At 45.3% G+C, this 12,687-nt stretch overlaps 1 protein-coding gene across 1 annotated transcript; it reads left to right on the top strand.

The window, feature by feature from the left end:
- The first annotated feature begins 3,730 nt into the window (after positions 1-3,730).
- Positions 3,731-10,761, top strand: EIF2S2 (eukaryotic translation initiation factor 2, subunit 2 beta, 38kDa). The gene is made up of 8 exons (XM_009073982.1): positions 3,731-3,911; positions 4,789-4,892; positions 5,832-5,967; positions 6,299-6,399; positions 7,269-7,417; positions 8,195-8,251; positions 8,664-8,749; positions 10,287-10,761. Exons 1-8 carry the CDS (start codon positions 3,731-3,733, stop codon positions 10,460-10,462), a joined length of 990 nt encoding a protein of 329 aa, XP_009072230.1. The 3' UTR covers positions 10,463-10,761.
- The last annotated feature ends 1,926 nt before the right edge of the window (positions 10,762-12,687 follow it).

The following is a 12,687-nucleotide window of genomic DNA, read 5'->3' on the forward strand; positions in this document are numbered from 1 at the left end:
CGCGAGCAGGACCAGTGAGCCGCCCGTACCCCGCCCTGGCCCGGGAGGCCGCGGAGGGAGCAGATCGCTCTGCCTGCGCCTATCCAGCGTGGTTCCTGCTCGTTAGCCGCACACAGCGCTTGGCCGCTTTACTCAGCCCTCTCACTTTCTGCAGCCGTAATAGCTTGTCCTTGAGCACTGGGGGCCAAACAACTTCACTTTACCAAGTGAGAGCCTTGGGATTTCCAGATCTGATGGTGTCTGCTTGCGGGGAAGTCGATACGTTTGTTTCTCAGAAGGGTTGCAAGTGCTGTAGGTGCCACGTGTTGGCACCTTTATTGGCCTTTTTCCCATTGCTCTCAGGAGAAGGAAAGTTGTGCGTGTGTGAGGTGATGCTCACCCTGATGGTGAGTGTGTAGCCTGTGAGACCTGCCCTGGCTGAACCCGTGAGATGGCTGGTCCTGCTCTTGTGTCTGCTCTCTGCTGGGGTTCCAAATCCCTGTGTGGCTTGTTTCCTTCAGAGCCAGGTGGTTACCCAAGCCTTGCCGACAAGCAAGTCATAATCTGACCTATGTAATGAAGGAGAACAAGTGTAACTACTAATTTAATGGTAGCCAAGACTGACTTATTCTGCTGCTTTAACATCCAGAACGAACACCCTGCGTTTTTATGCCTAAATGTGTCACTGGAGCTGCAGTTGTGTTGAGGGGGCTGTACTCTGCACCCAGCAGGGCTTGCTTTCTCACTCGGGTGGTCTCGGGCCCATGGAGCAGCTCCCAGGGAGTGTCCTGGTTTGGGGTTAGTTTGTGTCAGTAAAACTGTTCTCCTTGCATAGTAAATTGATTGGACATGGAGGTGATAGTGAATGTGTAGTGGGGTAAAGTTCCGTCTCTGGGTTGTTTTATGTGGCAGAGTAAGGCTGACATCACAGTTGAGCTGTCAGGAGTGTGAGTGCATGTGCCTTCTCATACTTCTCTATCTCCATTTGTTTGGAGCCAAATAGTCTGATACTGGCATTAAATTGGTGAAACTTCTTCAAGCCAATGATCCTATAAAGTTGAGGAGGGTGAAGACATCAAGTTAGCACCTTAACCTGGTGCAGATGGTACAAACCTTGTTGGATTGCTGGATAGTTTAAACTTTTCAGAGCTGTGTACAATGGAACTCCTTGGTAGGAGCATCACTGAGTGTGGCACAGCAGAGGCAGCACAAGGAGGAGAAACACTCTGGTAACATCTGTGTTGGTCATTAAAAGCCTGCAGTGTATACAGACTGCAAAGTTCGTGCAGTCCTGTAGTTCTGAGAAGCTCCAGGCAATAATATTGGCGTGTTCTGAGCAGCCAGGAAATGTAGGTGCAGATTAGTCTTAATAATTTTGCACCTCATCGTAGATGTAACTCAGTGTAGTGTGAGGATATCTGAGCTGCATCAGTGCAGGGTTACACCTGCTTCCTACACATGCCTGGCTTTATCCACACTGAGGAAATGAGATTTATCTGTCACTTCTGTTAGAATCCTCAGCGTTTACCACTGTCACAGCAGTTCAGTCTTGTTGGTTTCTGTCTTTTGAGTTGTATTTGACTATGAAGCTTTGATTCTTTTCCCCCCCTCTGTTCTTTCACTTGATTTTCTATTAATTGGGATTTCACCTGTGTAGGCATTTGAAGTAAGGACCAGGTGGATGGAGCTGGGTGTGAGAACCATGTGGTGTCCAGAGGAGAAAAACCTCTGAGCAGAAACGGGGCAGGAATTGATAACCTGCAACTCTGTAGCTTCTCAGCATTTAAATGGTATCAGAGTGTTTCATCTAGCCAAACATGGTAGAGGAAAGGAACAGAGAAAGTTGTGAAACATCTAGCTTTGAAAGGCAAACCAGGGGAACACCTAAGGCTCCTGCTGAGTGCTTGTGGAAACTCTTGATGAGCCGATTGCTGCAGGCACAGACCTCTTCCTCCTCAGGTTGTGGAGTCTTCCATTAGTTTCCTGCCAGCAGGTAGCAGCTATGAGTAGGGTTTGGGTGTGCAGAAGCTTGGATTGGCCTGGCTGGCTGGAGTGGTCCTTCAGAGCAGTGTCCTGCTCCAGGCCTGTGCTGAAAAACCAACCTCCTGCATCCAGAGGGTGTCCTGGTGTGTTGGCTGCAGGTTAGTGTGGTTAGTCTACAGTCATAAACCACAAGAGATACTTTATGGTGGCTCAGGGTGAGAGATGTCTTTTCTTCCACAAAGAGAAGAGTGATTTGGGACAGGTGGGCTGGTTCCTTGTTGGAAACTCTTACATCTGATGGGAGCATGAGCTTATGTTTGCTTCACATGAGAAAATAACTTCTTCACAGTCTTGCAAAGCTTCTTCGTGGAAATGAGTCAACCACTTGTGCTTTTTGCCAAAGCTGTGGGCTCAGCTTTCCCTCTGTCCCAGCAGGTTGAGGAGGAGCAGGAGGAACCAGCAGACAGGGTAACTGGTTGGACATTCTCTCTGATCCCTGTGCATTGCAAGAGAATGATTCATAGCAGTATGTAGGGAAGCATCAGAGGAAAGCCCTCTGGCAGAACCTTTTGGAAGACTGTTCTAGCACAGTGTGTGCAACCAAACACATTTCAGCAGCCTCAAGCCTCAGTGTCCTGTAAATGTGGACACTTTAGGGCTGCTGTGCTTCAGACACCCAGATGTGCACTTTACTGCCTATAGTAGAGCTTTATGGAACATGTGCCCTCCAGAAAATTGCAAGAATATCCCAAGAAATATCCTATGTAGGAGGATGAGAAGTGCAAGGCAAAGGTTGCTTCGTGGGGAGAGGAAAAGCACCAGACCTGTGTGCAGCTAAGGAGTTGGAGAGCTGCTCTTCGATGAAGTGCTGGTGCTTCCCTGAGTGAGGGAATTTATGGTGCTGAGAACTCTCTTCCATAAGAAACAATGGAGAAGGTCTCATTAAGTGTTGAAAATTGATGTATTAAATATATACTACAGCGTGAGCATGAGGAGATGTGTATGTGACTGAACTGCCTGAGGGCTGTGATGTCAACTCACCCCTGAAGTGAAGTAAGAAGCAGTGTTGTGTTGGAAAACTGTGAAATACCTCAGGTCTGCAGATGATGAGTAGATTAAAAGTGAGTCTGGGGTTAGTGCATTCTTCACACTCAGACTGGTTGAGTTAAGCTGCTTTGTTGGCAGCTTTTAATCACTTGGTGTCTGACATTGTCTCTCACCTGGGAGGGGGGTGGTGTGGAAGGGGTGAGTCTTTGCCATTCCACAGTGTTAAGAGCTGATGCAGGTCTTGCTGTATCACCAGCCACTGTAGGTTTTCCCCTAGCCCAGAATGTTCTTGTTGAGAGAGTTGTTGCCAAATCTTGCCTTTAATAAACCTGGAAATGAATGTGTCTTACAAATGGGAGCACAGAGTGCAAGTGATGCGAGATCAGGCTCTGTGGTACAGGTGGCTTCAGTTTTTTCTGGGTGCGTAGTCTTACTGCAAAACTGGAGTCCATAATGGTAATGAAATGGAGAAATTGCTCTTTTGTCAAAGAGTCACAGCTTATTTTCAGCTGAAATCATAAATACATGGCAGGAAACTTGGGCTTACAGGAAACTCTAAACTGTCAAGCAGTGTAGTGCCTGCTGTAACTGGTAAACAGCTGAGACTGAAGCCAAGGAACAGTTTGGGAAAGTGAAGGAACAAGGAGAGAAATTTCAGGGTGTTATAAATATGAAATGGGAAGTGCTGATTGTGCTGCTAAGGAGCTCTTGACTTTTATAGATGATTTTCGATCCTACTATGAGCAAGAAGAAGAAGAAAAAGAAGAAGCCTTTCATGCTGGATGAGGAAGGAGGAGACACACAGGCAGAGGAGACTCAGCAATCAGAAACAAAGGAAGTTGAACCAGAGCCAACAGAAGACAAAGACGTGGAAGCAGATGAAGAGGACAGCAGGAAGAAAGGTGAATCCGTGTAGATAACACATCAAAGGTGATATTTTTTGGGACTCTAAGCCCCATTTCAAGAATTTGGCATCACAGTGCATAATGCAGAGCCCTGGTTGGTGTAGAGATCTGTGAGTAATCTCTGCTGCCTGTTTGCAGGGCATATTACCCTCCTGCTTGAAAGCCCTTTCACACACATCCCCCAAGCTACCTATGCCTTATGTAATTCCCATTTTCCTGACTCAAACAGTCTTTTGTGTGAGGCACTGAAAAGAGGCTCCAGAGTAGTTAGGGTGAAGTTTTAAATCTTCCCCATGCAGTAATTCCACAATTGCAGCTATTTTCATTGGAAGAGTTAAGCAATAACCAGGTTTCTGTTAGGAATGTTGAAAGGGTTTCTAGCTTTTGGACAACTGGAGTGTTCCTTGGAATGGTTCAGGAAAGAAGTGTGTGGTTGTGTATATAGTTTACCTTTTCAATTGAGGCCAATGTCATTCCAAGATGACCTCATTCAGGGAGTGCAGGTAACTTCAATCCAGTTTGTTGATTAATTTGGCTCCTGCTGTAGATCAAAGTGCCTAAACCTTCCTTCTACAGATCTCGTCTCGTTTTTATGAGCATCTCTAATAACAAAAGTGTCTTAATTTCTATTGTACAGTAGAAAGAAAGATTAAACACTTTAAAAAGTGTAGTTAGAAGATGCAGAAACTAAACCAGCACTGAGGTATTTGGGGGTAGAGGGGAATGACCTCTTCAAAACCTGAAGGCTGCAGATTGCTCATGTCTTACTGTAGTGTTTTGGATATAAATTAGAAACCCAAATAAACTCTTTCTCCAATTGTACTTTTTTAATCAATCCTTTGGGTTTAGTGTGGTTTTTTTGGTTTTTTTTTAGATACAACAGATGACTTGGATGATCTAAACTTCTTCAATCAGAAGAAAAAGAAGAAAAAAACAAAAAAGATATTTGATATAGATGAAGCTGAAGAAGGTGTAAAGGTTTGTTTACATAGCTAGACCATCTTGACTGTGGCTGAAAACTTCCTTGCTTTGATTTTCTTGGGATCAGCAGTGCAGGAGTTGTTTTAAACCTGCCATTGTATGTTAGTGCAGTTCATAAGGACACTTGGGTCTCTGTGTCTTTCACATGTAGCAAGTTGTGATGAACATGTTGCTCCTTGCAGAGCTTTTTGTCCACAAGTGAAAAAAATCTGATCTGCAGAGTGAGCAAGTGACTCTGCAACCTGTAGTAAGGGTTGGTTAGCCTCAAGGTTGATTGTCTTTTGGGGTTTGAGAAGTAAATGGATGTCAGGAGCCATTCACAGAATAATCCTCTAAAGGCCAACTCTGCAAATCAAGTGCAGTATCTGCCAAGAAATGTGTTTTAACTCTGGTGTCTTCTTTAGAAAGGTTTGGCTCCTGTGCCGTGCTCCAGAAGGTGTAGGAGATATTTTTACTCTCCTCAAGTTTTTGTATCACATGTCAATGTAACTGGCAAGCCCAGGGAGCAAAGGGACAGAGAAATGTTATGTTCTGTGTAAACCTCTTCTTTAGATTCTGCTTTTTGGGGAAAAAATTGTCCCTCTGAGCTCCCCCAGACGCACAAATCCTTGGTGAGTGTTCTCTCCATGTGTGGAATTGTGACAACAAGTTGGACACAGCTTTGGCTGGCATAGAGGGTGGTTTGTTCCCTTTGGCCCTAAGTAGGCCTTGAAGTCCAGCATGTGACCTTGTTCTTGGCTAGCCAGAAGTTAGACCAGAGGGTAAATATCTGGCCCTACTCCTGGTAGTAGTGCAGGGCAGTCTTCAACATGCTCTAATTCCATTCTCACCTGGGAGGTTTGGGGCCTGTGGTGGCTATTACCAGTATTCCTCTAGTCCAGTGTGTTACTGGCATTGTTCCTGCTGCTGTGCAAGGGAGGTTTGTGTTTAACACAGGAGCTGAAAATCGAAGGAGATGTGCCAGAGGCAGTAGAACCTGAAGATGACCTTGATATCATGCTGGGCAATAAAAAGAAGAAGAAGAAGAACGTGAAGTTTCCAGATGAAGATGAGATAATGGAGAAGGATGAAGGTACAAGTAGAACCTTAGTTCAGTAAGGTGCTGAAAGTGAAATGTAGCTCATCTTGTAGGTGAATAAGTTCTGGTCAAGTGCCTTTCCCTTCAAAATCCACTATATTTTTCCCTAAAAGTGTGCTATCTTTTTTCCTAAAAATTCGCTATGTTTATCAGACAAATATTCTATAAAAGCCCTGTATAAATTTCTCTTGTAGTGACACAAACAGAGGTGACTTGTGTCCACATCTTAGTGGAGTCATCTTTACTGTCCCTCGTAGAAATGGTTTAAGCATGAGGTTAAAGAATATTTCTTCTCTTAATGAAGCCCTAAAAACTTTCTTTACAGCTTTTGAGGATGAAGATAGCAAAAAAGATGATGGAATTTCTTTTAGCCTTCAGTCAGGACCTGCATGGGCAGGCTCAGAAAGGGACTACACGTATGATGAGGTAATGTACCTAACATTTTTCAGAGATCTTTTCCACACCCATTTGCTTTAGTAGAGCCTTGTACAGCTGTTTCTGATTTAAAGGACTAGTAGGCAGAAGCTCCTGAACAGAAAAATAACAAAGCACAGTTTCTCTCACAGTTAATTTGCATCTGAGGCAATATTTGTGTAGTTCAAACACCTCTGCAGATGGGCTGAGATCCCGTAAATATGGAGGAAGCCCTTGGGGAAACTCTGTTTAGATTTTACCCTTATCACAACATTTCATAGAATCATAGAATCGACCAGGTTGGAAAAGACCTCCAAGATCATCGAGTCCAACCTTACTATTGTTACTAGCCCATGGCGCTAAGTGTCACATCCAGTCTCAACTTGAAAACCTCCAGGGATGGTGAATCCGCCACCTCCCTGGGCAGCACATTCCAATGCCTGAGCACTCTCTCCATAAAAAAATCTCTTCCTAATATCCCCCCTACCCCTCCCCTGGCAGAGCTTGAGTCTGTGCCCTCTTATAATGCTGCTGGTTGCCTGGGAGAAAAGACCAACCCCCACCTGACTCCAACCTCCTGTCAGGGAGTTGCAGAGGGTGAGAAGGTCTCCCCTGAGCCTCCTCTTCTCCAGGCTGAACACCCCCAGCTCCCTCAGCCTCTCCTCATGGCACTTGTGCTCCAGTCCCTTCACCAGCCTCGTTGCTCTTCTCTGGACCTGCTCCAGCACCTCAATGTCCCTCCTGACCTGTCATTTAGTGTGTTGCAAAGCATGTGGGGAAGTACTACTGGGCAAAGACAGTCTAATATTCACTGTGAATGCTGTTTGAGTCAGAACTGAGACACTTCATGCTCACCTAGATGTGAATCCCTTCTTTTGCAGCTGCTCAATAGAGTATTTAACATCATGAGGGAAAAGAACCCAGACATGGTGGCTGGAGAGAAAAGGAAGTTTGTAATGAAGCCCCCACAGGTTGTGAGAGTAGGGACCAAGAAAACATCTTTTGTCAACTTCACAGATATCTGCAAACTGTAAGTTTCTTCTAAGGATCTCCCAGGATGCACTGGTGGGTGCTCTGGGCTGTTGTGCTGAAGGTGTTTGCTGGCACACCAGAAGCAAACTGGAAGCTATTCAGTCATACTCCTCCTTACCTCTACATTGCTCTGTGAGGAGGTATTTAGGAAGAGGATTTGTTGAGAGAAATTTATTTTATACTTAATTTGGCCATTGCCTCTCAGAAACCAATGAACTCACAGAGTTGCAGTCCAAGTCTGTAGTTGGCTCACCAGTCTTGAGCAGGAGGGTGAGGGGAAGTTCTTTCTCATTTGAGCTGTCTACAATTACTGTTCTCTTGGTAAATAGTATGGAGTTCAGTCATGTTTTCCCACTGTTTTCTGTAGTGCTTTCTATGTCTTAATTATTTCTGGGTGCACTTCTGGGAATGCAGAGCTGAGTGGGTTCAGAAGTGTGCCAGCAAACAGTCCTGAGGATCTGGGTAGCATACTAAGGGCATTTTTAATAGTAGCTACTAATCCTTTTTTCAGCGAGTGGGAGGCAAAATCTCAAATAGAAAACTTCTTTCCAATAGTTACTCTAACTGTGAGTTTGGTTTGGGGGACATGTTGAAGTTTTTTGTGTCAATTGAGGTTCTTGTGTCCTCAGTCATTGCTGCTTGTGCTCTTTGCTGCAGACCCTCTGGCACTGCTCTCTGGCTAGTTTAAGATGGATTTAGCCTGCCAGGCCTGTATAAATACCCAATTTCTCTGAAGGGAGAAGGTTGAACATACATATCCTGACTTTCTTTTTAGATTACATCGTCAGCCAAAACATCTCCTGGCGTTTTTGTTGGCAGAATTGGGCACAAGGTAAGGCTAAAGAGCTCTCTGAGTGCTTCCAGTTGAGCAAATATAAAGGTTTGGGTTAGGGTCTGTATATATGTGCTTGAACATGAGACTTTACTTCCCTGCTGTGCTGGGTCATTGAGGAGATACCACGTTAGTGAGGGAGTACAGGGGCAAACTTTTGAGTCCCAAGGAGTGATCAGGATAAGGGTTTGAATTCCCTGTGTGAGACCTTTTTGTGAGAGTTTGTGCTTGGGCAAAGCTTCCTGGAGGCTCCAAGTGCCTTCAGAATTTGGCTTTTTTTTTTCCCCCCCAAAGTAACTCTGTTTTACTCTTGTCCTGAAGATCATTATTTTGCTTCATGTTCCTGACTTGTTTTAACTCTTTGCATCTTCTGCAAATCAAATAGTCAGTTTTTTTTCTTCTTTTCAATTAGTGGCTCAATAGATGGTAACAACCAACTTGTAATCAAAGGAAGATTCCAGCAAAAACAGATAGAAAATGTCTTGAGAAGATATATCAGTAAGTAGAACTCCTATTTTCTATACAGATTTCTCCCATGTGTGTGTGCACCATGGAAATTCTGGGCTTAGAAACCAAAACTTTGCTTTATAACGGAAGAATACAAATACAGGTGGTTCTCCCAGGGTTAGAATAAGGGTTGGAATATGCGCATAGGTCACACTGTGTCCTGCACTAAAATATGCCAAGGACAACAGCAGGGAGGTGGGACCAGATAACCCACTGTGGTCCCTTCCAACCTAACTCATTCTGTGAAGGACACTTGAGAACTGCTTTTTTTCACCTGAGTTTCATTCCTTTGCTGTGTTGAGGACTGTGGAAAACAAGAGTCGTTGTAATTTTAAGGTTCGTTGTACACATTAATTAGCAGGTGCAGTGTGTGTCACTGTGTGTCACTGACTGCTGCTCAGAGGGCTCAGATTGGAGGTACCACAGCCACTGCTCTAGTGCTGTGTCAGTACCAGAGCTGCTGACACTGGGAATGCTGTCAGCACACAAACCTGTGCAACGTCAGGGGGAAGTCAGCTGCTTATTATTTCTAGAACACCAGTGCAAAATGTGAAGTATATGGCACCTCATGGGAACTGGGGGCAATATTAGGTGTCCATAAACAGCCACTTGTGAGCTAGTAGATGTATTTGAACGGTGCTTCAAGATGACTGTTGAACTAAAGGCTGAAGAAGTTAGAATAGGGAATTGTCCAGAGAGGTGGTGAGTCACCATCCCTAGAGGTGTTTAAGAGGAATTTGGACTTGGCACTGGAAGATATGGTTTAGGGGTTACTGCAGTGACAGGTTAAGGTTGGACTTGATGATCTTGGGGGTCTCTTCCAGTCCTGATGATCCTATGATTCATAGTATGTTGAGGAGTTGGAATGGACCTTAGAATGGAGCTTAGAAAAAAACCCACCCCCCAGCCCTGGGCAGGGCCCCCCCCCCCCAGAGCAGGTTGCTCAAGGCTTTAGCCAACCTGGCTGTGAACACTGCCAGGGTGGGGGCAGCCACAGCCTCCCTGGGCAACCTGGGACAGTGTCTCACCACCCTCACAGCAAAAACTTCTTCCTGGTACCTAATCTCAATTTCCCTCTTTCAATGTATCCCCATTGCTCCTTGTCCTGTCCCTGCAGCTCCTAACACAGATCCCTCTGCAACTTCCCTGGAGCCCCTTCAGCTCCTGGCAGGTTGCTCTGAGGTCTCCACACAACCTTCTCTTCTCCAGGCTGAACAGCCCCAACTCTCTCAGCCTGTGCTCAGAGGGAAGGTGCTCCAGTGCTCTGATCAGCTTTGTGTCCTCCTCTGGACTTGCTCCAACAGTTCAATGTCCTACTGATGTTGGGGACACCAGCACTGTGTGCAGCACTCCAGGTGGGGCCTCACCAGAGCAGAGTAGAGGAGGAGAATCACCTCCTTCACCCTTCTGGGCTGCAGCCCAGGATTTGGTTGCTTTCTGGGCCGTGAGCACACACTGCTTCTATGTCTCTGAGTGCTGCCTTTGCTGCTGCTGCTAATCTAACTGCAACTCAATTCCCTTTGTGCAGAGGAGTATGTGACCTGCCACACGTGTCGGTCCCCGGACACCATCCTGCAGAAGGACACGAGGTTGTATTTCCTGCAGTGCGAGACCTGCCACTCGCGCTGCTCCGTGGCCAGCATCAAAACAGGCTTCCAGGCCGTCACGGGCAAGAGAGCGCAGCTCCGTGCCAAAGCTAACTAGTTTGCTAAGCAACACTGGAGTTGGTTCTGGGGAGATGGGACTGGCCAGGTTTGCAATGGGAATGGATTTACCTTTAGGATTCAAACAAAGATTGGGAAAACCACAAGAAATTTGGCTTTTGTTTTTTGGTTGATTGGTCTGGGAGGTCCTTGCAAGATGCACATCCTCAAGCTGTTCACATCCATTTGCTCATTGAATCTCTTTTCCCAGCTGTAAGGAAGGAGATGGGAAAGAAGGTGCTTTTTAATCCCTTCAGACTTCTGTAAAACACAAGATAAATTAAAGATACTATAACAGTGTCTTGGATTTGTCCTTCAGTTTCTTCTTCATACACTGGGGGGAATGGTCGGTGTGTTGTTCTGCAGATCATGTCACCGAGCTGTGGCCAAGACCCAGAAGGAAGATTAAAATAAAGGTTATTTTGCTTTTGCATAACATGCTGAGTTTTAGTTAGACTCTCATTAAACACACAAACCAGGCCCAGAGGCACAGGGCTGACACCCCAACGTGGACCTGCTTCTGTTCTTACAGGGGGATGCACTGTGCACACCCAGGGCCAGCAGGATGTGTTGGTACTGTTTCACTAGGCCAAATGTAGGTCTGAAAGAATTCACATTGATGCTGAATCTTAACACAGAATCAATAAACTGGACTGTAAACTTTCATAGTACTAAATTGTTCCACTCCTGAGAGAGAAATGTTTCTGAAGTCCTGCACTCTTCATCACTTTAAAATGACCTAACAACGCAGAAAAGAAACATCTAGGTCTAAATATCATTGTGTGATTGCTGCAACACACTGTCTTCTATAAAATTGGCATTTACAGAAGACACTGCCAAGTAGTTTGTGTTCCAAATTGACCCATCGTGACTCGTCCCCTGCCCTTCCCTCTGCTCAGTGTCATTGCTCTGGAGGGGACACAGTCCTCCCTAGTTCTAGAGCTGTACGAATCTTGGTACAGCTGTTAAATACAAAGATGCAAACGGGGAGTGGAGTCCTCCTGGGGACCATGAGCTGACAGTGCTCCCTTGGTTCCCAGAGTGCCCCAGGGTGAGGGAAAGCTGCAGCAGCACCTGCAGGTGAGCAGAGGAGCCTCCAGCCCAGGGAACATGGTCGTTCTGGATGATCATCAGGAACCTGAAGGCTTTCTGCTGAGTTTTAACGTTTGTATGTAAACAGAGCACAGTCTTGCTGGGAAATCACTGATTTGCTATTTGAAAATAGCACTGTAAGGCCAAAAAAACCACAACCCAGGGTTTTATGGTTGGTTTCTTAAAGCATGTTGAATTTCAAGCGAGCTCTTAACAGTATTGGATCTATCTTAAAGTGAATAAAGCCAGGATCAGTGCCTCTTGTAACGTGATTGTTGTATTCTCGTTTCTTCCTCTAGCAAAGAGCCAGTCTCCTCTTGAGAGGAAAACTGCTTGGAGAAGTGCTAGTTGCTTTTTTTGTCTTGGTGACTTCTTGGGGCACACTGAAAGAGCTGAAGAACATCAGTATTTTCTGCTTTGAAGTGCTTGGGGTGGAGCAGGACTTGATGGCAAAAGAGCTTGCGATTTTTCCTGGATCAAATATCTTTAACAATACATAACAAAATACAGTTTGGCCTTGAGCTGTGGCTGTAATTTAGTGCATTGAATACATTGGATTTCAGTCTAATTGATCGAAGTCGAAAGATCTAAGTTAATAAAGTATTTAGTCTAAAAGATCCAGGTCAATAAATCAGTAAACACTTGTTCAAACCTCTGATCTGGGAGCTCTGGCTTGCAGCAGAGCTTTATAAGTGCATTTTCTAGATGGAGTTGAGTCTGTATGGAGCCCTGAAGGCATTGCCTTTGGTGACTAGTATTTGGGGGTGACATCTTGACCTGTAGACTCAGATCTCACTGGAACAACCTCAGTGATGCAGCAAGAGTCTGTGTCGAAGAGCAGATATTAGTTGGGGTTCAAGTCTGTGTTTAGAAGCAGATACTGGGGTTTATTTTTTTAAGTAACCTTCCTTCTAGTGTCCATCCAGAAAGGAACATTCCACAGGTGTTACATGGACACAAATACCTCTTGCTGCTTTTAAGCCTGAAGTGTAGTTGTGTTCAGGGGCCAAAATGTAGATTGTTGCTTGAGCTGCCTGTGAGAAAGCAGCTTAAGGATGGAGTTCTTAGGGAGGTGGTAGCTGTGTTTGCCTCAGGGTTGTGTGCAGGGAGGCAGATGGGACTGTTTCTCCATGC

This window comes from Acanthisitta chloris, unplaced genomic scaffold (genome assembly GCF_000695815.1).
Source record: "Acanthisitta chloris isolate BGI_N310 unplaced genomic scaffold, ASM69581v1 scaffold12034, whole genome shotgun sequence".
NCBI classification, from domain to species: domain Eukaryota; kingdom Metazoa; phylum Chordata; class Aves; order Passeriformes; family Acanthisittidae; genus Acanthisitta; species Acanthisitta chloris.